The sequence below is a fragment of the Xenopus laevis genome, chromosome 1L, assembly GCF_017654675.1.
Source record: "Xenopus laevis strain J_2021 chromosome 1L, Xenopus_laevis_v10.1, whole genome shotgun sequence".
In the NCBI taxonomy this organism is placed as follows: Eukaryota; Metazoa; Chordata; class Amphibia; order Anura; family Pipidae; genus Xenopus; species Xenopus laevis.
Genome location: NC_054371.1, coordinates 160,436,117 through 160,463,415, shown reverse-complemented (window position 1 = coordinate 160,463,415; position 27,299 = coordinate 160,436,117). Strand labels below are relative to the sequence as shown.

Genomic DNA, 27,299 nt, shown 5'->3' with positions numbered 1-27,299 from the left:
GTAAGTAACGTTGTTATTAGCACTTTGCCCTCTTATGGATTTGCACTTGGGTTTGTATTTTTAAATGGGCTTTTCCATTTTTTGAATGGGCCTTAGCAGCATTCATTTTAGCACAGTGGTCAAGACATACAAGCTTATCAGGCAAGATGAAACCATACCACAGTATGTGCTATTTCATTAAAGAATTAGACTTAAATGATAAATAATTACTTAAAGGGGTAGTTCACCTTTAAAGGGATACTGTCATGGGAAAAAAAAAAATTTTTCAAAATGAATCAGTTAATAGTGCTGCTCCAGGAGAATTCTGCACAGAAATCCATTTCTCAAAAGAGCAAACATATTTTTATATATTCAATTTTGAAATCTGACCTGAGGCTAGACATATTGTCAATTTCCCAGCTGCCCCAAGTGTGCTCTGATAAACTTCAATCACACTTTACTGCTGTACTGCAAGTTGGAGTGATATCACCCCCTCCCTTTTTCCCCCTTGCAGCCAAACAAAAGAACAATGGGAAGGTAACCAGATAGCAGCTCCCTAACACAAGATAACAGCTGCCTTGTAGATCTTTGAATATAGTAAAAACCCATGTCCCACTGAGACACATTCAGTTACATTGAGAAGGAAAAACAGCAGCCTGCCAGAAAGCATTTCTCTCCTAAAGTGCAGGCACAAGTCACATGACTTGGGGCAGCTGGGAAATTGACAAAATGTCTAGCCCCATGTCAGATTTCAAAATTCAATATAAAAAAATCTGTTTACTCTTTTGAGAAATGGATTTCAGTGCAAAATTCTACTGGAGCAGCACTAACTGATTCATTTTTAAAACAAAAAAATTTCCCATGACGTATCCCTTTAAGTTAACTTTTAGTATGTTGTAGAATGGCCAATTCTAAGCAACTTTTCATTTGTCCTTCATTTTTTTATTTCTTATAGTTTTTAATTATTTGCCTTCTTCGTCTGACTCTTTCCAGCTTTTAAATGGGGGTCATTGACCCATAAAAAAATGCTCTGTAAAGCTACAAATGTATTGTCATTACTACTTGTATTACTCATTCTTATTTCTATTTTATCCCTCTTCTATTCATATTCAAGTATCTTATTCATATCAGTACATGGTTGCTATGGTAATTTGGACCCTAGCAACCAGATTGCTGAAATTGCAAAAATTAAACCCATTGTTAACTCAACAGTAAACAACCCCTTTAATAACAGAACACTGCAGAAGAAACAAAGTTCACATAAATAAAATGGATAAATACATTTTAAGGGGGAATTTTGGGATGCTGGAAAGCTTATAAACTTGTTCTTCTGCAACATCAATATATCACATGAAACAAAACATTAGTATTAGTAGAATTATGGTACTGTGCTATGTTTTGGTCTGGGACTGTGTTTATTTATGCATGTATATCATATAATCTGTATTTATATGTGTAGTGAAACAAGTCTGAAAACAGAAGAGACCAGGGGGATTTTAGAAAACCCTTGCACTATATGCATTTATATATTTATACTTAATTAGTTGCACTTTAGAGTCTCCATGGTGGATGGCAGACTGCTGATGTCCCCATATGGAGTTTGTCAAGTTGGGGATTTTTAAATATTTTCATATAATTCCTTTTAATGGCTGCCATTTCATCCAATTAAATATGTTTTCAAAAGTGTGATCTCCACACTAATTTGCAAACTCCCCAAACACACAAGCCAATATTTGTCAGATTTTGATTTATAATACTCTAATGAGGTTTCTTGCACAGCAGAAACGAGTGGATATTCCCCATAAAGGCCCTTTATAAATCAAAATGTACAATGACATTATAGTCACTGGTACAAACCACGGCTACATTTACCACTTGTTTTCCTGTTAAGGTTTACAATAACAATTACATTATGTTCAGTGCCAGGGGATAAGAGCTGAACCAAGCTACAGTAGCATCTACTGTGTCCTATCTACTCACTCATTGCTCATTACAGTCTTAGTGTGAAATTGAGTTTCTTTTTTATGTATCCCTTGTTGCTGGAAAACAGCATGATAAATCACACCTGCAATCTATTTCACTTTGCACAGATATAAAAGCTGTGGCTTAAAAATTAGGCATCCAGTGCCTGTGCTACTTTACAGAGGCTTTATAGCAGCTGTGAACTTATGCTAGAAGCTTTTTCTGTACACCCTTTGTTCCATTAACACCATATTAAATTAATAAAATGTAACTGGCATGCATTATAATTAGCAGGGCATTATAAGATCATTTAATAAATAGACATATATTCAGAGCTACACATATAATATCCCTTGTTATGTCGCAGCCATTAATCTTTTGATTTGAAGTACTGATTTACTAAATAGGAATAGTTTCAACCTTTTAGATGTACTTGAAATGAAGGAGACTTTAGATAATTATACAGCACATGGACTCATGCAGGTATAAATCTCCATCTGTAAAGTCTTGGAGCCCTTACACACAGGCGGTTTTACCTGCGCTCTCCTGCTTTGCGCTTTCTTCTGTTCAGCCGCAGGGGAGCGCAGGAGTAGACGCAGTCAATTATTATGAAGGGGGATGTACTCACACAGACAGTGTTGCCCTGCACTGGTAAAACAGTTGTGTTTGCTTCAGAAACACTACTATTGTTTATATAAATAAGCTGCTGTATAGCTATGGGGCAGCCATTCAAAGGAGAAAAGGTTCAGGTTACACAGCAGATAAGCTGTATAGAACATAATAGTGTTATCTGTTATCCACTATTTAACCTGTGCCATATAGCATTTTTCAATTTCCACCATTGCTACTCAGCAGCTTGTTTATATGAACTATAGTAGTGTTTCTGAAGCAAACAGTTCAGTTTTACCAGTGCATGGCAACACTGTCTGTGTGAGTACATTCCCCTTCATAATTTAGCTAATTCCTAAGGCCTTTCCTAGGATCTCATATTCCCTATGTCCACAATGGAAAGGGAAAAAGAAACAAATCATACAGCAACCATATTTTGTATTTACTGTAATTCTCAACAGAAAAAGTAACCTTGGCATTAAGTGTACCTAGGGATACTATTCCCCCCCCCCAAGTTGTTTTGTAAGGGGCATCGCTTTTTTATTTTGTATTTCAAGTGCATTTCACGACAGCACCTGTCTTTTCTACTTTAAACTGACTAAAAATAGTGTCATATGCTATTATGTTTTGCATAGAGACTCTTTCATTGATGTTTGTCATTATTTCAGCTGTTGCAATGTGATTTTAATTGGTCCACTGCATAATCAGACTTCATTATCTTATTAGACATAATTGCAGAAAATGTATGATCTGAAATATGTTATAGTTGCTTCATACATGAAAAGCCGGGTCAGCCATTTAATATGTGCTGTCATAACCATAAAATAAACAGACAAGTAGGTGAACCTTTTACAGAAGGGATATTTAATCAGCATCTCCTACATATAACTGTAGTTCAACAAAAGCTGATCCACTGGGTTAGCGTTAATTACATGATTTCAAAGAAAATGCTTAGGGGCCAATTTATTAAAGTTTGGCTTATTTTTTCATTTCCCCAAATCACACTTTATAGCGCTTAAAATTGTGTATTAGACTAATTACCTGAAACAAAGAATAATGTGTTAGTTATTAAGTGTAAAAATGACAAAAACCTCCAGAACAAAACTTTTGCCATCTAAAAGCTGGCAAGGTCAAGTAGTAGTCAATGGGAGCTGTCCTTTTCCAATTGTAAAATCTTTATTTGCTTCTAAGCTTTTACATGTTTTTAGTTTTTTTTAAGTTTGTAAATGAACATTCGAACAAAAACAAGGATTTCAAGGTTATCATATTCTTGTTTGTATTTGATGAGTGTTTTTATGGTTAGCAAGTAAGTTATTTTTAAAATGCGAGTTTATTTGTGGTAGAAAAAACAACAAAAATGCTAATTTTGATAAATTGGGCCCTTAGTATTAATACAAATATAGCTAAAATAAAACAAACAGTGTCACATTAACTCACACCATGCAAAATCTTGTGCATATTTATATGGCTGTGTAATAACTTTATGCATTTGGGGAGCAGTATGTAAAAGTCTGGTGTAAAAAAAGGTATCAAAATGAAGTTTCGAAATGTCTTTGCCACCTGAATTTGCCCATTGACTTAAAGTGGTTACACCAGATTTAAGGTCATATAAAATAACACAATATAAACTCTGTAATAATATAAAAATGCCCATTTTTATAAATTTCAGTGATATTGATACAGGGCATTAATTCAGGTGCAAGAAGAACAGCAGAGCTTTAAAGAAGCTCTTTATATTTTACATTCGTTGAAGCATCAGTTGAAGGGATTTGAGTGGACAAATCTGACAAACTGTGCAGGATATACTGAAATATAGCATTGGTTAATCATGGCCTAATTTGGGTTTTAGTCCATGCAAGCCATATTCAGTAAACATGAATCAGAAAATGATCAGAACACAGCAAAGAGTTCTTTATGGTCTTCAAACGACAAAATTATTGGTCCCTTCAAAAAGCCATGGCTTATTGGCTTTATATTCTGCTTTCTGGTTTAAAGAAATATATTCCTTAATCACAAAGAAGCCTTGTTAAAGCAGATCTATGCGCAGTAATGATGCTGCAGTATTTGACCTCGCTCAATTAACGAGAAGCATAAGAAAGTCAATGAGCTTATTAACTGGTTATTTATGAGTTGAGTTTCAGAAATGCAGCATGATTTCAACAATGTCTCCTTTTCACCACCATAAAACTAGTTTTAGTGAACTTCTAGGAATAGTGGAGGTGAGGAAACTTATGGCACATCTATTTTGCTGTAATGGATTCCTGCAGATTACACTGTAACAGAAACCGAGTTAATAGCTTATTTAGTTGAACACTTCCCAGACCATTATGAGATCGATCTGACAAAAACAATCATTTGATTTCTTCCCAGGGACCATTACTGCTTTCTTTAAACCACATATTAAGGTAAAGCTACTATTATTTCTATGTATTCATTAGACACAGAGAGAGAGAGAGAGAGAGAGAGAGAGAGAGAGAGAGAGAGAGAGAGAGAGAGAGAGAGAGACAGAGGCAAATGGAAAAGCTATGATACACCAAGTGTGCTGGACTCTGATTAGACTGGAAAAGAAGAATGAAAATGCATTCATTGAGTGATCCATTTCTCCAAGCCACAAGCTATAACTCTGCTGGTATTTGGCAAGATTCTTTACCTGCTCACAAAGGGTTCCGATAAGTCCTTCCAAATCTTGTTTTTCATGCAATACCATCTGTTTTTCTTCATACTCCTGTTCCAATTGCATTTCAAATTGACGAAGCTAGACACAACCAAGTGGAGGAAGAAGAAAGAAAAAAAACATCAACTTATTAAACAAATTAAACACCCAAGTCCTAGGTTCTATACTCCTGTCCTGGCTAATACTGCATGAGTACATTAGTCAATTTACTCATTTGTACTTTCATACTGTATTTACTACTATTACACTTAAGCTGATTTATAAACAATGGGCACGTTTGCACTAGGGCAGTAAATCATGACAACCAATAAAATGTTTGCTTTCATTGTACAACCTGCAGCTGCTTGAAAAAAGCAACCTTTTGGTTGAATGATCGTATTCCATAAAAAGTAAGCCAATAATATCCAACATGGAAGTTAAGAAAGCACTTCTGAATGGTCAGCTTGAGTTTTACATTAGGCATACTTATTGATCAGATCAATGAATGTGGCACTGGTCAACCTTCTTGCTATATTGATATATTGATTTTGTCTTAGCAGACATTTTCTAAATGTATGGTTCCAAGTGCCATTTTTATCATAATGCAGGTATGGGACCTGTTATCCAGAATGCCTGGGACCTTGGGTTTTGTAGATATGGCTCTTTCCATAATTTGGATCTTCATACCTTAAATCTGCTAAAAAGAATTTAAACATTAAATGAAACCAACTGGAGTGTTTTGCCCACCGATAAGGATTAATTATATCTTAGTTGGGATCAAGGTTCTGTTTTGTTATTACAGAGAAAAAGGAAATATATCATAAATTTTCGAATCATGTAACTAAAACAGAGTCTATGGAAGATGACTTTCCCATAATTTGGAGCTTCCAGGATAATTCACCGCAGCAGATTCTCACACCAAAGACAAAGTGACATATCAAGAAATGAAACGTTTGCTACTTGTCTAGTAAGAAGAAAAAGAAAAATTGTAGAAAACACCTTGTCATAAAATAAGAACTTCTATTTATTTTTTACATTAAAAAACACAGGTGGTTGATGTGGAATGGATGCCTAATGCGTTTCGGGAAACACCCCTTAATCATAGGCTAAATGAGATGACGTAAAGTGTTCATTTAGATTAGTGAGAGCTGGACAATAGGATAAAAAACAATGTATGCAGTTCAACATTATATGAAATACACCATTATATTAAAAAACATACACAAAATGAGTAACAGAGGGAGAAAAAGAAGGGAAAATGTTATAAAATTTTGAATCATGTAACTAAAGTAGAGTCTATGGAAGATGACCTTCCCATAATTCGAAGATTGCAGGATAATTGGACACAGCAAATTCTCACACTAAAGACAAAAAGATTTGCTACTTGCCTAGTAACCTATAGCAACCAATTAGCATTTACTGGTCAACTTTTGGAAAACACACGTTTGACTGATGGTATGTTTGACATAGGGTGCTAGGACCCTGCAGTCTCTGCGCACCCAAGACGAAAATCCAGGCCTGAACATTACATAATAAAGTAAAAGGGAAGATATAAAATGAAGGCTGCTCATAGTACACAGAGGGAAGAAAGAAAATGAAGACTTTATAGCAGGTTTTACTTTAAAAACCCACTTTATTATTACTGCAGGTCCTTCAAAATCCATCTTTCTTTTCTTGAACTGTTTTCATTCTCCAGATGAAATAGTTAAATCCCACTTTGGGATTTTTATTTTTTCCTATTCTTCAACCATTTTCCATTACTGTTAACAGCTCCCAATAGTATTGTTTTTGTTGTGCCCATAGGTGTATGCTTTATAACCTACAACAGAGTTCAGGAGCCTGGGAAAATGGTTCATTAAAATATTTTGGATTATCTATCATTAAAAAAACGTGTCCACTGGCACTCAACAGAAAGTAATGTTGGTCTTTGCATATTGCGTGGATTGGGAGTAAATTTGCATTCTTTGTAGTTGGTCTGCCGTCTATTTCTGCCACACTAAGGGGCAGATTTATCAAGGGTCGAATTTCGAAGATAAAAATACTTTGAAATTCGACCATCTAATTGAAATACTTTGACTTTGATTATCGAAGTAGAAGTTTTTTTCATCGAATTTGGGTATCCTGCAGTCTAAGTAAAATCATTCGATGGAATGATTAAATCCTTCGAATCAAACGACTCAAAGGATTTCACTTTGATTTTACTTAGACTTCCAAAAACGTAGAACAATGCTCTAGAAGGTCCCCATAGGCTAACATAGCACTTCGGCAGGTTTAATTTGGCGAAGTATTGAAGTCAATGTTTTTTTTAAGAGACAGTACTTCGATTATCAAATGGTCGAATATTGGAACGGTTTTACTTCAAATCGAATTCGAAGTCGTAGTCATAGTATCCTATTCGATGGGCGAAGTATCCAAAAAATTACTTCAAATTTGGAATTTTTTTACTTACAAAATTCCCTCGAATTCACTTCGACCCTTGATAAATCTGCCCCTAAGTTTCTCCTTTTGAACATACAATTCATAAAATAATCTTTATGGTAAAGACTGCTTGTATTTAACCTTACAGGCCATCCAGTCATTGATATCACTCCACTAATTACTGCATTTTCTATTGTGGATTCAACCAGACTTCAGACCTATGGACCTTTGTCAGCATACAGTAGGTAGTTGTACAAGTCAAATAAGTGGATGTACTTTGTTACTATTTTTATTAGTTAACTGCACTAAATACGCAAATACCAAAATTCGAATACTATAGCAATTTCATTACAAGCATAGAGCTAATGCTTCTACACGTTTACTTGTGATTAATTAATGACAACTTTCAAATAACCTGCTTTGGCCTCATCTATTTGTCCAACCAAGAAGCAGATGACTTCCGATGATTTGTGTGTAGGTTTCATTCCATTCTAGCTATTTTTAAGCTCTTATTGTATGTTACTGCTGCACTGACTATTTAAACAACAAACTCTTACATTTGTTTTGGTGATATGTGAATTTTATTGCCAAGCATTGCCATATTCAGCCAATGCCAAACTACCGATGTTGAATCCATTAAGTGGCAATAAAACCAATAATACTGTAATCTATGCTATGTTCAGATTCTCCTAAAACATCAACTACATAGAGAATTCAGCCTTTTCTCCTCTTACAGATAATTCCTTCAAGAAAGATTTGATGCAAGCCGCAAGGAACCCTTTTCAAATTAACACCAAAGAAAAGGTTTAAAGAATTTATAGTTCTGCATTGACTAACCCGCCTTTGGCATGATTGTCTGATATCTTCTAGCTCCTCTTCTTTATCCTCCAATTCCTTCAAATGTATCTGCTTTGTTCTCTCAATTTCCATTTCAAATCTGAGGCGTGTCTGTTGTGAGAGGGAAATAATTTTAACTTTCTTAAAAACGAATGCAGTGGTAACCTAAGTTATTCATTTCTGACAGACAAACAGCAGCTTAACATGAAACATAGATAAAAAGCATGCCCCTTTAAGTGACAAAATGTTACTTCACAGAAAACACTGCCTGTAACTTACAAAACTTTCCTCTTTGTATTACATATTCAGCTATCAGTTCTGCATATAGAAGACTCCCTAATTTCATTATAAAGTTGTCTCTCTTCTTCCCTTGAGGAAATTCTGAAGAGCTATTCCTCTGCACACCATCTTCTACTTTATATGCACGTCGTAATTAAAATTATAACACCCACCAAAGAATTTTAAATGGCAACAAGGGTACACTCCATTGCCAGGCAACATGATGTTTCAAAGACAGCTTGAAAATACCTAAGCATGTTATTTGTTTTACTCAGTAGTGCATTTTTGTCATTAAATTTACTCAACTTTATATGAAGGACATATGGAGTTTGAATTACCTTTGATATCTACATTTTGTTACCTGCTCAAGTAGTTGCATAGCATTAGCTTGTTCAGTCAACTGCTGATTCTGTTCAGCAGCACTAGCCTCCAGTTCCCACACCTTTTTCTTTAGCGATACCACAGAATTGCTATCAAGTCCGGTAGAAGATGAGAGTTCTTTTACTTGATTTCCCAACACCTCCAGTTGCCTAGTCAACTTGGTTGTCTCCAATTCTTTTTTCTATAGGTAAAATAAGAGTTTATTAATGGAGAGGGAAATCCTGGCAGCTTAATTTGTTTGCCTACTATTTCTCCGCCAAACAAACAGCAAGTATATTGATCATATCACAGTGGATCATAATGGAAACCCATTATCCAGAAAGCTCAGAATTACTGGAAGGCCATCTCCCATAGACACAATTTTAACCAAATAGTTATTTTTTTTTTTTACAAATAATCTGTAGATCTAGAGATCATTAGCAGTGCTGTCCCACTTCTGTGGTACAGAGGGCTGGAATTTTTCTGGTCTACATGGAGGAGGGCCTATAATGGAAGTTAGTGTTGATCACTGCCCTTTTTAAACAACACCCACTTTAAACCACACCCATGTTACCACAATAACTTGTAAGACCATATCCACGTTAATGGTGGTAGCACACAAAAAACAAATGGTTGGTGCTCACTGCAGGGTTATCAAGTCATATTAAAACATACCCTTAAATCCATATGCCTCCTCTACTGTAGATAACACAGCACCCGCCAGCACATGATTGAACACCTTAAAGGCCCCTAACAACTATTTCCAAATGCTAACAAACCCCCAGAACAAACCCTACCAGGCTCATGTTCCACAGGTAGCGTAGGGTAGGCAGAGTATGGCACACACGGAGCATTGGTCAGACAGAGTATGGCACACACAGTCAGAGTATGGTACACCCAGAACAAACCCTGAGAACAAACTCTACCAGGCTCATGTCCCACAGGTAGCTTATGGTAGGCAGAGTATGGCACACACAAGGAGTATTGGTCAGACAGAGCATGTCACACACAAGAAGCATAGGTCAGGCAGAGTATGGCATACACAAGAAGCATAGGGCAGGCAGAGTATGGCACACACAGGTAGAATAAGGTAGGCAGAGTATGGCACACACAAGGAGCATTGGTCAGTCAGAGTATTGCACAAAAAGGAGCATAGGGCAGGCAGAGTATGGTACACACATGGAGCATAGGGTAGGCAGAGTATGGCGCACACACAAGGAGCATAGGGCAGGCAGAGTATGGCACACACAGGGAGCATAGGGCAGACAGAGTATGGCACACACAAGGAGCATAGGGCAGGCAGAGTGTGGCTCATGCAGGCAGCATAGGGCAGGCAGAGTATGGCACAAACAGGGAGCATAGGGAAGGCAGACATAACAGGAAACAGGGAAACCTATCAGGAACACTCTGAGATGAACCATTCATACTGCACTACATAAAGTGACACAATGCTGGTGCCTCTTAAACAGTTTTTAGAGGCATAAACAGGTGAACAATGTGAGAATTTTCATTCTGGGTCTGAAGTGTGAACAGTACAGAGCATTTGGGATGTGAACAATAGACGTGCTACAGGTGGGAACAATGTAGGGTGGATTACAGGTGTGAATTTGAGGTGTAAACAATGCAGGGGGCAGTTAATCTCTGTACTGATATATTTTAAAGTGCACACAATGTAAGCAGTAACGGCAGGCAGACTTTCATGTGGAGGGCCACAGAAGGTGGGGGGGGTCAGGGTCTGGATGTGGCCTGAGGGTCGCCACTAGGACAGCACTGCACTATAACACTGGGTATTATTCTAGTAAATGAAGTCACTTTTAAAGGCATCTGTCATCACAACATTACCCAGTAGTGATGAGCGAAGTTTCTCCACAAAAGTTTTGCTGCAAAAATGACACCCGTAGACTCCAATGGGTGAAAAACATTTTGGTGTCAAAAAAAAATAATTAGTCGCGCAAAGGCAAAACGGTTCAGGTTCATCCAAAACTATTACCCAGTAGGGCATGCCACCGCCTCATTGCCCTCACTGTGAAGAACCATTTGCACTTGACTTGTTTCAAATGGAAGTTCACTTCCTCAAGTCTAAAGGAATGGCCTTGTTTGTGTTATTCTATTCTTAAACTGCCATGATCCTAGGAATCTTACCTCTAAATTCTGACGTAGTTTGCCTACTTCCCATCGGCATGATGTATTCTCTTGTGTCACCTTCTCACGTAAACTTTTCTCAAATGAAGCTTCCCCAATTGCTTGTGCTAACTGCATATCAAACCTGCATGACATACAATCAGTTTGCTTTATTTTCTTAAAAAGTTGCTAAATATTATCACTTCTCAAAAGAAATATTTTGTAAAAATTAAATAACATATAATTACAAAATTGAACATATGGCGGCAGAAAATATTAGTGCTAGACTTATGAACAATTCCTTGTCAAAAACAATATTTACAGTATATACAATATTTAATATTTATAAATGGCTACAAGAAGGGTAAGTTTGCTGAAGGGAAGACATATTATGCCACCAAAAAACCTTTCTAATTTTGTTTCTGTACATTACCACAATGAATTTTAATTGAAACAACTCAGATGCGGTTGATATTTTCAGCTAAAGGAACTAAAGCCTTTTTTAACACAATCACTTCATTTCAGGGGTTCAAAAGCAATTGGACTGAAAATAATATGTTCATTTCTAATAGTTGTTTGAAAACATTTTGATGGCAATGACAGCCTGAAAGTTCAACTGCATCTGAGTTGTTTCATGTACAGAAACCAAATTTGATAATGTACAGAACCAAAATTTGAAAATAAGTTGTCTCTGTCCAAAGATTTATGGACCTAACTGTATATGTGTTTGTGTGTGTGTGTATATATATATATATATATATGAAAAAAGCTGTTGCACAAACAGGATCTTGCAAAGAAGTTTCCACGCTTTATTTACCAATCGGTGTTTCGACCCTCACAGGGGTCTTTATCTTGATAAACCTGTGAGGGTCGAAACGCGGATTAGTTAAATAAAGCGTGGAAACTTCTTTGCAAGACCCTGTTTGTGCAACAGCTTTTTTCATTTATATTTATATATTCTGTTAGCACCAGGACATTTATCCCATTAAGTGAGTGCATAAGGCCACCAATGGTTCCATATATATACAGTATATGCTTCATAACTTTATAAATACCTGGATATAATTTAAACTATATAGAAGTAAATCAAAGGCTCTTTTATGTTATATTATCTGTTTGAAGATATTCCAAAAGAATTATCTTTCCTTTTATAGTGCTTGAACCCTGTTAATAAGCATACTTTTAGACTCTCCTTGGCAGATACCACCATTGTGAGGTTTTAGAAGGTTACATAGTGGTCAGACGGGTTTAGAAGAAAGAAGCTCTAGAGGTGTTGCTGTTATATGGATTAGGGATCACTACAAGTTTGCTCCTGTCCTGAGGGAGAATGTTATACAAAGCTCTGAGCTCTGACTGAGAGACCTTTCTTGCAATGCAGAATCTCTGTATACCAAACAAACTGTGTGAAGGTTGCAATATACCATGTTAAAGTGGAATGCAGATCCTGTCAGAAAATTCCTTGTGAAAGAAATACAGTACCCCAGGAGCTACAGTAATTAAGTGATTAGCAATTTCCCATTGGTAGAGGACTAATAAAGTTATCAATTATATTATGTGTGAAGATAGAAATAAGCTATTAGGCTAAAACTTTACGGTGCGGCTCGAGACGACACGTCGCCATGCGTCAAAACGCATGCGACGTGTCGGATGTACTGTAGATACAGGAAGTGAAGGAGAAATCGCAGGTAAGAACTACATTTATCCAACTGTCGGATGAAAACGCAGCGTGCAGAATTTTCATCCGACAGTCGGATAAATGCAGTTCTTACCTGCGATTTCTCCTTCACTTCCTGTATCTACAGAACATGGCGACATGTCGGCTCGAGTTGAACCGTGGAGTTCTACCCTTAAAAAGACTGAAAATGTGGTCAATTATTTATGTGACGGTAGTGTGCAAAGATAATAAAAACAGCTGCAATTGCCAATTTTTTTGTCATTTGTACACTGCCTTTCTCTGATCCTGGATTGACAAATATCTCTGGACTCTGTTTTGAAATGCAGAGACCTGTGAATGCCCCAATATATACACCACTGCTGGTGTTCAGCACAGCTGTATTCACGATGAGTGCAAGGGGAGAGGAAGCATGACTGCAGGTATAGCAAACCTATAACTTGTTAATGTTACTGCCACTGTATATCAGGTAGTTGAAAAGAAGCATTCTAAAAACTAGTGTCTAGGTATTATATTCCTTTAAACACAGACCTACTTTTGAAGTCTGTCAACTTCAAAATGTCAACATTACAAATTAGCATAACTACCATGGAAAGGACTGCTGTGTTTGTCTTGTATCAGCAAGTTGCATGTACCCATTTGTTGCTTGGTATTTTGCTTTTACTCTAGTTTCTAATGCCACTGCCTATAGCAGATATGATTATTTAACCTTTGAAAACAATAAAGGCCATTATTAATGTTACAAGTGCTCAACAGTATTTTAAGACTCACATCAGTGATATTTGTGCAGTGCAGAAGCTTCCAACTATGCCTGTCGAGAAATATTATTGGTCAGATCTATTTATATTTTTCTGTGCAAACTACCAAACATAATTGTACTGCTCTTGAAAATGTGTTTTGAAAGGTCAATCAAGAAATACAAAAAAAAATTCAAGAACTGAGATCAGCTGGGGGAAATCTGCAATTTATCGTATTCATCCTATTGCAACAATAGCCACTTCAGCTACACTTATTGGGGTGAACAACCCTAGGTAAAACTTAGAGAACTTATACTTGATGACTTTTAGGGGCAGATTTACTAAGGTTTGAGTGAATTTTCGAAGTACAAAAAGTTCGAATTTCAAAGTAATTTTTTGGATAATTCGACCATCGAATAGGATACTACAACTTTGAATTTACTTCGATTCAAAGTAAAAATCGTTCGAATAGTCAACCATTCGATAATCTAAGTACTGTCTCTTTAAAAAAACTTCGACTTCAATACTTCGCCAAATTAAACCTGCCAAATTGCTATGTTAGCATATGGGGACCTTCTACAAACTATACATCGAATAAAAATCCTTTGATCGTATGCTAAAATCGGTCGAATCGTTCGAACGATTTTTATTCGATCGTAGGATTGCCGAAATTCGGTGAAAAAATTTAAAATTCAATATTCAAAGTTTTTCAATTCGATGGTCGAATTTCGACGTTTTTTGTACTTGAAATTCGACCCTTGAGGAATCTGCCCCTTAATTGCAGCTGCTGAGTTTTAAGCTTTTGACTGAATAATGTCATTGCTTTATAGCTATCCTTACTTGCAAAAGATACACATACTGTATTACTATATGAACAGTTTAAATTCATGCCATTGAAACTGATTCCCATAACTGATATTATTAGTTCCATGATTCAAAACAGTTCATGGAATAGATTACATATTTTGAATTAATCCAAGTAAACAAACTTTACCCTTACCCTTTCTTTCTTAGGTATTGAAACTAGTGTTAATGTTTGAGCACACTGATTTTCAGTAGTTCAGCAGAATTAGTCAAGCTGCCAAACCCCCAAAAAGGATTTATTACAAATGGGCATCAGAAATATTTTTCTTTATTATTAATCGATTTCTCTATTTTATAATTAAACATTGATGTTCTTTCTGCTATTTTTTTATCATTTACATGATGTGGGTTCAAGAGGGACAGTCATTATTATGGTAATTTATAGTATTAGGCATTCTCCTTGGGAAATAATATATGGTGCACCTTCCAGACTTAGAAAGGATCAGGTAGAGCCCAAAACATTGATCTTTAGACCACAACAGTTTTCTTAAAAAGGGTGATTTTAATTGAACAGATTGCTGTTTTTCAATATAATGTTCTTTAGTCATTATTTTGTCTACTGGGACACAGGTCCTTAAAGGGATACTGTCATGGGAAAAAAATGTTTCAAAACGCATCAGTTAATAGTGCTGCTACAGCAGAATTCTACACTGAAATACATTTCTCAAAAGATCAAACAGATTTTTTTTATATTTCATTTTGAAATCTGACATGGGGCTAGACATATTGTCAGTTTCCCAGCTGCCTCCAGTCATGTGACTTGTGCTCTCATAAACTTCAGTCACTCTTTACTGCTGTACTGCAAGGTGGAGTGATATCACCCCCTCCCCCCCAGCAGCCTAACAACAGAACAATGGGAAGGTAACCTGATAGCAGATCCCTGACATAAGATAACAGCTCGCTGTGGAGTGCTGATCGGAGCATACCAGGAGACAGACTCGTATAATATCAATCCGGCTTTATTTCAACACTTAAAATTACATAGATCAGTAGAGTATGTGATTCTCTAACGCGTTTCATGCCTACATCCTTGGCACTTCACTCTGATTCATGCTGAAGCCGGTTGGAAGTGACGACATATCGCGAGAGCAGCGGACGAGTGGGAGACGGAATAAACAGGGTGAGCTCCGCCATTACCACATTGTTACTAATTGTGTAAACAAGATAACAGCTGCCTGGTAGGTCTAAGAACAGCACTCAATAGTAAAATCCAGATCCCATTGTGACACATTCAGTTACATTGAGTAGGAGAAACAACAGCCTGCCAGAAAGCAGTTCCATCTTAAAGTGCTGGATCTTTCAGAAAGCACATGACCAGGCAAAATGACCTGAGAGGGCGCCTACACACCAATATTATAAATTAAAAAAAATACACTTGCTGGTTCAGGAATTACATTTTACATTGTAGAGTGAATTATTTGGAAGTCTGGTACACTCAGTGAAGGTTAGGGATGTCGCGGACTGTTCGCCCGCGAACTAATTCGCGCGAACATCGGCCGTTCGCGTCCGCCGAATGTTCGCGAATGTCGCGCGACGTTCGCCAATTTGGGTTCGCCTTAGCTGGCGCTTATTTTTGACCTCTCACCCCAGACCAGCAGATACATGGCAGCCAATCAGGAAGCTCTCCCTCCTGGACCACCCCCACACCCCCTGGACCACTCCCCTTCCATATATAAACTGAAGCCCTGCAGCGTTTTTTCATTCTGCCTGTGTGTGCTTGGAAGAGCTAGTGTAGGGAGAGAGCTGTTTAGTGATTTGAGGGACAGTTGATAGTAACTTTGCTGGCTAGTAATCTACTTGATACTGCACTGTATTGTAGGGACAGAACTCTGCAGGGATTTGAGGGACAGTGAGTTTAGGTTAGTTAGCTTTGCTGACTAGTAATCTACCTTCTACTGCAGTGCTCTGTATGTAGCTGCTGTGGGCAGCTGTCCTGCTGCTGATCTCTCATCTGCTGACTGCTGCCTGTAACCCAATAGTCCTTGTAAGGACTGCTTTTATTTTCTTTTTTGTTTTTTTTACTTTGCTACTGTAAGAGCCCAGTGCTATTAGTCAAGCTGTGTTGGGGAGTGGGACTGGTGTGCTGCTCCTCCTAGTAGTTCACCAGCACCAGCACCAGCACCAACCAGAGTCAAAATTGTTACAAAGTATCTTATTTGCACCTGTTAGCTGTTCTGAGCTCTCTGCCAAAAGCTAATTAAGTTAGAAACTGTTTTTTTTTCTGGCTGTTCAGTGCAGAGAAAAGAGGGACTGGTGTGCTGCTCCTCCTAGTAGTTCACCACCACCAGCACCAACCAGAGTCAAAATTGTTACAAAGTATCTTATTTGCACCTGTTAGCTGTTCTGAGCTCTCTGCCAAAAGCTAATTAAGTTAGAAACTGTTTTTTTTTTCTGGCTGTTCAGTGCAGAGAAAAGAGGGACTGGTGTGCTGCTCCTCCTAGTAGTTCACCACTACCAGCACCAACCAGAGTCAAAATTGTTACAAAGTATCTTATTTGCACCTGTTAGCTGTTCTGAGCTCTCTGCCAAAAGCTAATTAAGTTAGAAACTGGTTTTTTTCTGGCTGTTCAGTGCAGAGAAAAGAGGGACTGGTGTGCTGCTCCTCCTGGTAGTTCACCACCACCAGCACCAACCAGAGTCAAAATTGTTACAAAGTATCTTATTTGCACCTGTTAGCTGTTCTGAGCTCTCTGCCAAAAGCTAATTAAGTTAGAAACTGGTTTTTTTCTGGCTGTTCAGTGCAGAGAAAAGAGGGACTGGTGTGCTGCTCCTCCTAGTAGTTCACCACCACCAGCACCAACCAGAGTCAAAATTGTTACAAAGTATCTTATTTGCACCTGTTAGCTGTTCTGAGCTCTCTGCCAAAAGCTAATTAAGTTAGAAACTGGTTTTTTTCTGGCTGTTCAGTGCAGAGAAAAGAGGGACTGGTGTGCTGCTCCTCCTAGTAGTTCACCACCACCAGCACCAACCAGAGTCAAAATTGTTACAAAGTATCTTATTTGCACCTGTTAGCTGTTCTGAGCTCTCTGCCAAAAGCTAATTAAGTTAGAAACTGTTTTTTTTTTCTGGCTGTTCAGTGCAGAGAAAAGAGGGACTGGTGTGCTGCTCCTCCTAGTAGTTCACCACTACCAGCACCAACCAGAGTCAAAATTGTTACAAAGTATCTTATTTGCACCTGTTAGCTGTTCTGAGCTCTCTGCCAAAAGCTAATTAAGTTAGAAACTGTTTTTTTTCTGGCTGTTCAGTGCAGAGAAAAGAGGGACTGGTGTGCTGCTCCTCCTGGTAGTTCACCACCACCAGCACCAACCAGAGTCAAAATTGTTACAAAGTATCTTATTTGCACCTGTTAGCTGTTCTGAGCTCTCTGCCAAAAGCTAATTAAGTTAGAAACTGTTTTTTTTCTGGCTGTTCAGTGCAGAGAAAAGAGAGACTGGTGTGCTGCTCCTCCTAGTAGTTCACCACCACCAGCACCAACCAGAGTCAAAATTGTTACAAAGTATCTTATTTGCACCGGTTAGCTGTTCTGATGTCTCTGCCAAAAGCTAATTAAGTTAGAAACTGTTTTTTTTTCTGGCTGTTCAGTGCAGAGAAAAGAGGGACTGGTGTGCTGCTCCTCCTAGTAGTTCACCACCACCAGCACCAACCAGAGTCAAAATTGTTACAAAGTATCTTATTTGCACCTGTTAGCTGTTCTGAGCTCTCTGCCAAAAGCTAATTAAGTTAGAAACTGTTTTTTTTCTGGCTGTTCAGTTCAGAGAAAAGAGGGACTGGTGTGCTGCTCCTCCTAGTAGTTCACCACCACCAGCACCAACCAGAGTCAAAATTGTTACAAAGTATCTTATTTGCACCTGTTAGCTGTTCTGAGCTCTCTGCCAAAAGCTAATTAAGTTAGAAACTGTTTTTTTTTTCTGGCTGTTCAGTGCAGAGAAAAGAGGGACTGGTGTGCTGCTCCTCCTAGTAGTTCACCACCACCAGCACCAACCAGAGTCAAAATTGTTACAAAGTATCTTATTTGCACCTGTTAGCTGTTCTGAGCTCTCTGCCAAAAGCTAATTAAGTTAGAAACTGTTTTTTTTCTGGCTGTTCAGTTCAGAGAAAAGAGGGACTGGTGTGCTGCTCCTCCTAGTAGTTCACCACTACCAGCACCAACCAGAGTCAAAATTGTTACAAAGTATCTTATTTGCACCTGTTAGCTGTTTTGAGCTCTCTGCCAAAAGCCAATTAAGTTAGAAACTGGTTTTTTTCTGGCTGTTCAGTGCAGAGAAAAGAGGGACTTTCCAGTACAAAAGAGGGACAGGGGGTTGAGTGGTCAAAAGAGGGACAGTTGGGAGGTATGCAAGTGCCACCTAGCTGTGTGAGCTTTTTCACATTCTGTCTAAATAACAATAATAATTCCGTGTCCGTAAACATCACCTGAGTGATGTTTTTACAGCAGCAATAATATATTCCGTATCCACTACTGTATACGTTGCCCTTGCAGGCATTGTTTGCCCAGTCTTTAACCAAGTGCCACCTAGCTGTGTGAGCTTTTTCACATTCCGTGTCCAGAAACATCACCTGAGTGACGTAGTGTGATTTCTGCCCTTTACAGCACAAAACGCAGCGCTGTGTCAACAATGTATTTTTCAGATTTTTGCCCTTGATCCCCCTCTGGCATGCCACTGTCCAGGACCCTTTAAACAACTTTAAAATCATTTTTCTGGCCAGAAATGTCTTTTCTAGCTTTTAAAATTCGCCTTCCCATTGAAGTCTATGGGGTTCGCGACGTTCGCGAACCGTTCACATTTTTGGACGCAAGTTCGCCAATATGTTCGCGAACATTTTTTCCGCCGTTCGCTACATCCCTAGTGAAGGTATAAAAATCTGGCAGATTTGTATATAGACTTTAAAGATCCTAATGGTCAACCCTGGAAATCACTTAAATTTAAAAAATTTCAATGATTCCCAGAATAATCCACTATATTAAAACTATTCACTTGCTTCTAATGCCCATAGACTGTCTAACTTTATATTGCTATTTACATCCATTGTTATTCATGGTTAATTCATGTAAATAAAGTTTCCTAGGACATGTATAGGAAGTATGTACTCCCCCAAAAATGCAATATAAGATGGTGTATTATAAATATTTATTATTATAAATATTATTAAAATGTAATACAGATTTTTTGGGAAAAAATACAGAATTCATTAAGGAAACACCACATTAGAAATATTTATACTCTTTTATAACTTTTTATGATTTCCACTTTCCATTTCTGTTTTCCAGATGTATGAGAAAAAGTTTAAGTATAAAAAGAGTAATGGGGGTTTTATTTTTAGCATTCTAGACATTCGTTAGCATGCATTTGTTTTGATAATTGCATACAAAAATGTTCAAAATCTAAAACACTTTAGATCCCTAAAAGAAATTTCAATACATTTATTATATCTAAAGATGTTCTTGGGGTGTTCTGTCAGCGATTCCCCACTTTCACCATCATCCTAATAATCATCAGCCTTTTATGAACATTATGTTTCCTTAACTAAAGACATTTCTAATAAATAGTTTTTGTTATTATTTATAAATTGTATTTATAAATTCATTAATTAACCCTTTAAGTGCCACAGAACGTAGAATCTACGTTCTGTGGAAAAGTATCTTGAAATGCCACAGAACGTAGATTCTACGTTCTGCAGCATATGCGTGCGGGGGAGCTCAGGAGCGGCTTTAAATGCTGCTCGCTCCTTCCCCGCTCGCTCAGAACCCCCTAGGCAACGAGCGGAGCGGGTGGGAAAGGGGCTCCTGGGGCGCGATCGTCCAGGGGCCCCATAAACGCAACAGACGCACGTGGCTGCGCGCTGCTGCTGCTGCCTGCACTTCCGGGTCCCTCCAGCGACGCCCACGCATCGGATCAACGGATCTGGCGACTCCCTCCTGCTTCTCCACTCCTCCTGCCATCATGGACACAGATCTGCAGCTACACACCCCAGGTTAGTGTAACACACACACAAAATACACTTACACACACTTTATACACTAATACATGCTTAGATTTACACTTACACACACTCACATACATTTTTTGGGGGATCAGGGGGGTCACACACACTTGGGGGGGTACATACACTTGTACACACAAACACATGCACATAACATGCAATTTACCAATTGTACACATGCGCACACACATACACTGTTGTGTAGCTTTTTTTTTTTTTTCATATTGCATCGTTGTGTTTTTGGCTCAAAAAAATGTTTTATTGCCTTTGCGAATAGCGTATTCGCTAACCGTACTGTGCAATACCTTTTGTATGTTATTTCGGTGATTATTTGGAAATTTTAGGGATTTTGGTGCATTGTTAGCCATTTTATTGCATTTTCAGCGCTGCATAACTGTTGCTTGCTTTATTCTGTCCGTAAAACCTATTTTGCCAAGCTATAATATTCAAACTGTAATTCTGATGTCTGATTACACTAGTCTGAAAAAAAAAGCATAGATTTTTGTGGTTTTATTGGATTTTAGTAATTTATTTGAATTTCACACTTTCTGTATTATTTTGTTATGTCTTGTAAATTTTATCTACTATATATCCAATTGGGCGTCTCTGTGCGCCACATAGTTTGGTAAATCTGTGAATATTGGGCATGAAAGTGTTCAGTAGACACCTGTCGTTCATATTTAGGATGGTTTATGCGGATACTTTACGAAATGTGGGGCATATAATGGGGTAAAATTCAAGCTTCGTGACGATTTTCAGAAATTTGATAAAAACCGTTACATTCAGCAGTACTTTGCAGTTTGGCAGTTTGCAGTAGAAACACATATTTACCCATATTGGATTCGTCAGAATGTGTACTTTCTGAAAATATATGGTTTTCTGGGGTCTCTGTACTGTTAGGGGGGTCTAATGTCGCATAATACACACACCAGGTGCTTATATTGCAGCAGCCAGCACGTCAGCTGTGAAAATGTATATACACTATTGTCATTTGGGGGTCTCTGTGGGCCACATAGTTTGGTATATCTATACATATTGGGCATCAAAGTGTTCAGTAGACCCCTGGCATTCATATTTCGGATGTTTTATGCTGATACACTACGAAATGTGGGGCATATAATGGGGTAAAATTCAAGCTTCGTGACGATTTTCAGAAATTTGATAAAAACCGTTACGTTCAGCAGTACTTTGCAGTTTGGCAGTTTGCAGTAGAAACACATATTTACCCATATTGGATTCGTCAGAATGTGTACTTTCTGAAAATATATGGTTTTCTGGGGTCTCTGTACTGTTAGGGGGGTCTAATGTCGCATAATACACACACCAGGTGCTTATATTGCAGCAGCCAGCGCGTCAGCCATGAAAATGTATATACACTATTGTCATTTGGGGGTCTCTGTGCGCCACATAGTTTGGTATATCTATGCTTATTGGGCATCAAAGTGTTCAGTAGACCCCTGGCCTTCATATTTAGGATGTTTTATGCTCATACGTTACAAACTGTGGGGCATATAATGGGGTAAAATTCAAGCTTTGTGACGATTTTCAGAAATTTGATAAAAACCGTTATGTTCAGAATTGCTTTGCAGTTTGGCAGTTTGCAGTAGAAACACTTATTTACCCATATTGGATTCGTCAGAATGTGTACTTTCTGAAAATATATGGTTTTCTGGGGTCTCTGTACTGTTAGGGGGGTCTAATGTTGCATAATACACACCAGGTGCTTATATTGCAGCAGCCAGCGCGTCAGTCGTGAAAATGTATATACACTATTGTCATTTGGGGGTCTCTGTGCGCCACATAGTTTGGTATATCTATGCATATTGGGCATCAAAGTGTTCAGTAGACCCCTGGCATTCATTTTTAGGATGTTTTATGCTGATAAGTTACGAAATGTGTGGCATATAATGGGGTAGAATTCAAGCTTTGTGACGATTTTCCGAAATTTGATAAAAACCGTTATGTTCAGCATTGCTTTGCAGTTTGGCAGTTTGCAGTAGAAACACTTATTTACCCATATTGGATTCGTCAGAATGTGTAATTTCTGAAAATATATGGTTTTCTGGGGTCTCTGTACTGTTAGGGGGGTCTAATGTCGCATAATACACACACCAGGTGTTTATATTGCAGCAGCCAGCGCGTCAGCTGTGAAATTGTATATACACTATTGTCATTTGGGGGTCTCTGTGCGCCACATAGTTTGGTATATCTATGCATATTGGGCATCAAAGTGTTCAGTAGACCCCTGGCGTTCATATTTAGGATGTTTTATGCTGATAAGTTACGAAATGTGGGGCATATAATGGGGTAAAATTCAAGCTTTGTGACGATTTTCAGAAATTTGATAAAAACCGTTACTTTCAGCATTGCTTTGCAGTTTGGCAGTTTGCAGTAGGAACACATATTTACCCATATTGGATTCGTCAGAATGTGTACTTTCTGAAAATATATGGTTTTCTGTGGTCTCTGTACTGTTAGGGGGGTCTAATGTCGCATATTACACACACCGGGTGCTTATATTGCAGCAGCCAGCGCGTCAGCCGTGAAAATGTCTATACATATTGTCATTTGGGGGTCTCTGTGCGCCACATAGTTTGGTATATCTATGCATATTGGGCATCAAAGTGTTTAGTAGACCCCTGGCATTCATATTTAGGATGTTTTATACTGATAAGTTACGAAATGTGTGGCATATAATGGGGTAGAATTCAAGCTTTGTGACGATTTTCCGAAATTTGATAAAAACCGTTATGTTCAGCATTGCTTTGCAGTTTGGCAGTTTGCAGTAGAAACACTTATTTACCCATATTGGATTCGCCAGAATGTGTAATTTCTGAAAATATATGGTTTTCTGGGGTCTCTGTACTGTTAGGGGGGTCTAATGTCGCATAATACACACACCAGGTGCTTATATTGCAGCAGCCAGCGCGTCAGCTGTGAAATTGTATATACACTATTGTCATTTGGGGGTCTCTGTGCGCCCCATAGTTTGGTATATCTATGCATATTGGGCATCAAAGTGTTCAGTAGACCCCTGGCGTTCATATTTAGGATGTTTTATGCTGATAAGTTACGAAATGTGGGGCATATAATGGGGTAAAATTCAAGCTTTGTGACGATTTTCAGAAATTTGATAAAAACCGTTACGTTCAGCATTGCTTTGCAGTTTGGCAGTTTGCAGTAGGAACACATATTTACCCATATTGTATTCGTCAGAATGTGTACTTTCTGAAAATATATGGTTTTCTGTGGTCTCTGTACTGTTAGGGGGGTCTAATGTCGCATATTACACACACCGGGTGCTTATATTGCAGCAGCCAGCGCGTCAGCCGTGAAAATGTCTATACATATTGTCATTTGGGGGTCTCTGTGCGCCACATAGTTTGGTATATCTATGCATATTGGGCATCAAAGTGTTTAGTAGACCCCTGGCATTCATATTTAGGATGTTTTATACTGATAAGTTACGAAATGTGGGGCATATAATGGGGTAAAATTCAAGCTTTGTGACGATTTTCAGAAATTTGTTAAAAACCGTTATGTTCAGCATTGCTTTGCAGTTTGGCAGTTTGCAGTAGAAACACTTATTTACCCATATTGGATTCGTCAGAATGTGTACTTTCTGAAAATATATGGTTTTCTGGGGTCTCTGTACTGTTAGGTGGTCTAATGTCGCATAATACACACACCGGGTGGTTATATTGCAGCAGCCAGAGCGTCAGCCGTGAAAATGTCTATACATATTGTCATTTGGGGGTCTCTGTGCGCCACATAATTTGGTATATCTATGCACATTGGGCATCAAACTGTTTAGTAGACCCATATGTTTATATTTACGATGCTTTATGCTGGTAATGATACATGGACAATACGATGCTGGAAAGTTGAAGCTTTGAGGCAATTTCCAGATATTTCACCAAAACCGCCAAATTTGGCAAAGCCTTGCGACTCAGTAGTTTGGATCAGAAAGGCATGGGTACCCATTTTAGATTCTGTAGAATGTGTCCTTTCCAAAAATATATGGGGTTGGGGGGTAAACATATATTTCTGTGTTTTTACCCCACAAAAATGCAGTCAATGTGTTGATTTTTCATTAGCTGAAGTTACCCACAGGACAATTTGTATGTGCTAACTTCATTTTGGGGCCTCTAAATGCCATATACTTTGGTAAACTTATGAACAATGGCCACCAAAATGTTCAGAGGAACCCTGGCAATCATATTTAGGGTGCTTTCTCTTAGTACGTAATGACACATGAGTGATATGGTGCTGGGAAGTTGAAGCTTTGAGGCAATTTTCAGATATTTCACCAAAACCGACAACTTTGGGAAAGCCTTGCGACTCAGTAGTTTGGAGCAATAAGGCATGGGTACCCATTTTAGATTCTGTTGAATGTGTACTTTCCAAAAATGTATGAGTTTGGGGGTAAACATATATTTCTGTGTTTTTACCCCACAAAAATGCAGTCAATGTGTTGATTTTTCATTAGCTGAAGTTACCCACGGGACTGTTTGTATGCGCTAACTTCATTTTGGGGCCTCTAAATGCCAGATACTTTGGTAAACCTATGAACAATGGCCACCAAACTGTTCGGAGGAACCCTGGCAATCATATTTAGGGTGCTTTTTCTTGGTGCATAACGATACATGGGTGATATGGTGCTGAGAAGTTGAAGCTTTGAGGCAATTTTCAGATATTTCACCAAAACCGACAATTGTGGGAAAGCCTTGCGACTCAGTAGTTTGGAGCAGAAAGGCATGGGTACCCATTTTAGATTCTGTAGAATGTGTACTTTCCAAAAATATATGGGTTTTGGGGGGTAAACATATATTTCTGTGTTTTTACCCCACAAAAAATGCAGTCAATGTGTTGATTTTTCATTAGCTGATATATTATTCAAATTGCAGGTGAGTGATTGCTCACCAAAGTTAATCACATCTCAAAGGAGATAATTAACTGATTAAAATACAACTGTCACTTAAATTAAAGTGCACTTAAATATGGAGTGTGAGAATTGTCTGAACAGAAACCAGGTCTGGGGATACTGAGCAAAGTACCCCATCTATTGCCCACTGGTCAGCAAATTCTTTCAACCGACCAGTAAACACTGCTTGGGTGTACTCTGCTCGGATGCGGGAACGCACCAGCACTCGGAACAAGACCTCTGCTGGCAGAGGATTCCCACCTTCCAAACATTGCTTTCTAGATTTATGGATGACTAATTTAGCTAAAGCCAGGAGCAAGTTGGAGAGAAGGTCTTTCTCTTTATTGTCCCGGGATACTGGGCGTCCAAAAATATAAACATGAGGGGAAAAGTGTAACCAGAACTGCAGGTAAAGCTTCCTCAAAAGAGCCAATAGAGGTTGCAGTCTGGCACACGTAAAATAAGCATGAAACACAGACTCTCCTTTGCCACAGAATGGACAAGCAGCTGGGGAGTCTGTAAAACGAGCTAGATACTCTCCTGTGCTCAATGCACCATGCAGCACTTTCCAACTCAAGTCTCCAGTTGGTCTAGGCACCAAACTGGAATAAAAAGCTCGCCACTGAGGTCTTTCACCCTCATTAAGCACACGTCTCCAGATGGTATCATATCGGGAGATGAGGGCAAGGAAGTGTACAGTGTGAAGCATTAGAGAGTACAACAGCTTTCTTGTTATATCATGAAAGCGTGTCAATGGAAAATTCTCCAACTGGCTCAAGTTGGGGGAAGGAGGTGCTTGGGGGGATTGACGGGTTTTAGGTGCTATTATTATGTCTGGAGGTGAGGAGTTCCAAGGTGGACGTGGCTCTCCAGCATGTAAAACCCCATCAATGAAGGTGTGAGAATCAGGAGAGATTGTGTCCTTGATTTCCTTGAGAAGATGGTGTGGAACCCTAGTGGTGAGGAATCCCATGCGTTGCATAACTGCTTGAGAGTCCACCCAATCTGATTTCTCAAAATCCAGGAGATCTCCAACTCTGGTTAACTGAGCCTGGCAAAGGCGACGTCGGATGCTGATGGATTCTAACATCCTAGTCTTAAAAGATGGATTGTAAAGTAGGGGCTCATTTAGAATGTCTTCCCCTTCAGTGGCTCCTTGCCTTAACACGGATACCATGCTCCAGGTTTTTAGCGTGTCTTGGTAGTAAGCCGGCAGGGTTGAAAGGTTTCTTAGGAAACCCTCAGGTTCAATTATAAACAATTGCCGGTCATATCCCATATTTCGTACCTGGCGATAAAACTCGATGCTAGAGTACACCACTGTGGAGAAGGATCTGCATACAAGTATCTCTGTATTTGCTGGAGACGGAAGGTGTGCACTTGAGAACGTATACACACGACTCCCTGCCCTCCCTCTTTCAACGGGAGGCTTGAGACACCTGCAGAAACCCAATGCTTTCCTATCCAGAGAAAGTCCAGTAACCTTCTCTGGATCTTAGCAATGAATTCTTGGGTTGGGCTAAGACATATCAGCCGGAACCAGATCTGAGAGGCCACCAGCTGATTAATCACCAAAGCTCTCCCCCTCATAGAAAGTACTTTAGCAAAACCCTTCCACTTTCCAAGGCGCGTTAGAACACACTCCTCAAGTTCAATGAAATTCTGTGAGACAGGATACTCCTCAGCTGATAGGTAGACGCCTAAATATTTAATGATTTTACTCTCCCACGAGATGTCACGAAAAGCAGGAGGCAGGAAATCTACCTTTAGAGAACCCTCCAGAAGGCCTGAGCTCTTGGACCAGTTGATCCGGGCAGATGAGGCAGCAGCGTAGACTTCTTGACACTCTTGTGCCCGCTCAAGATCAACTAGGTCCTGGGCCACAAGAATTACATCATCAGC

The 27,299-nt window shown here is 38.7% G+C and overlaps 1 protein-coding gene across 2 annotated transcripts in view; it reads right to left on the bottom strand.

The window, feature by feature from the left end:
* LOC108715734 (unconventional myosin-XVIIIb) overlaps positions 1–27,299 on the bottom strand; it is a 292,122-nt gene that overhangs the window by 88,856 nt on the left and 175,967 nt on the right. For both annotated transcript variants that reach the window (XM_041566121.1, XM_018261163.2), the window contains 4 exons: positions 11,240–11,363; positions 9,099–9,299; positions 8,459–8,569; positions 5,201–5,305 (listed from right to left, as the gene is read on the bottom strand). In XM_041566121.1, the coding sequence (XP_041422055.1) occupies positions 5,201–5,305; positions 8,459–8,569; positions 9,099–9,299; positions 11,240–11,363 (541 nt within the window). The remainder of the gene's footprint in view (positions 1–5,200; positions 5,306–8,458; positions 8,570–9,098; positions 9,300–11,239; positions 11,364–27,299) is intronic.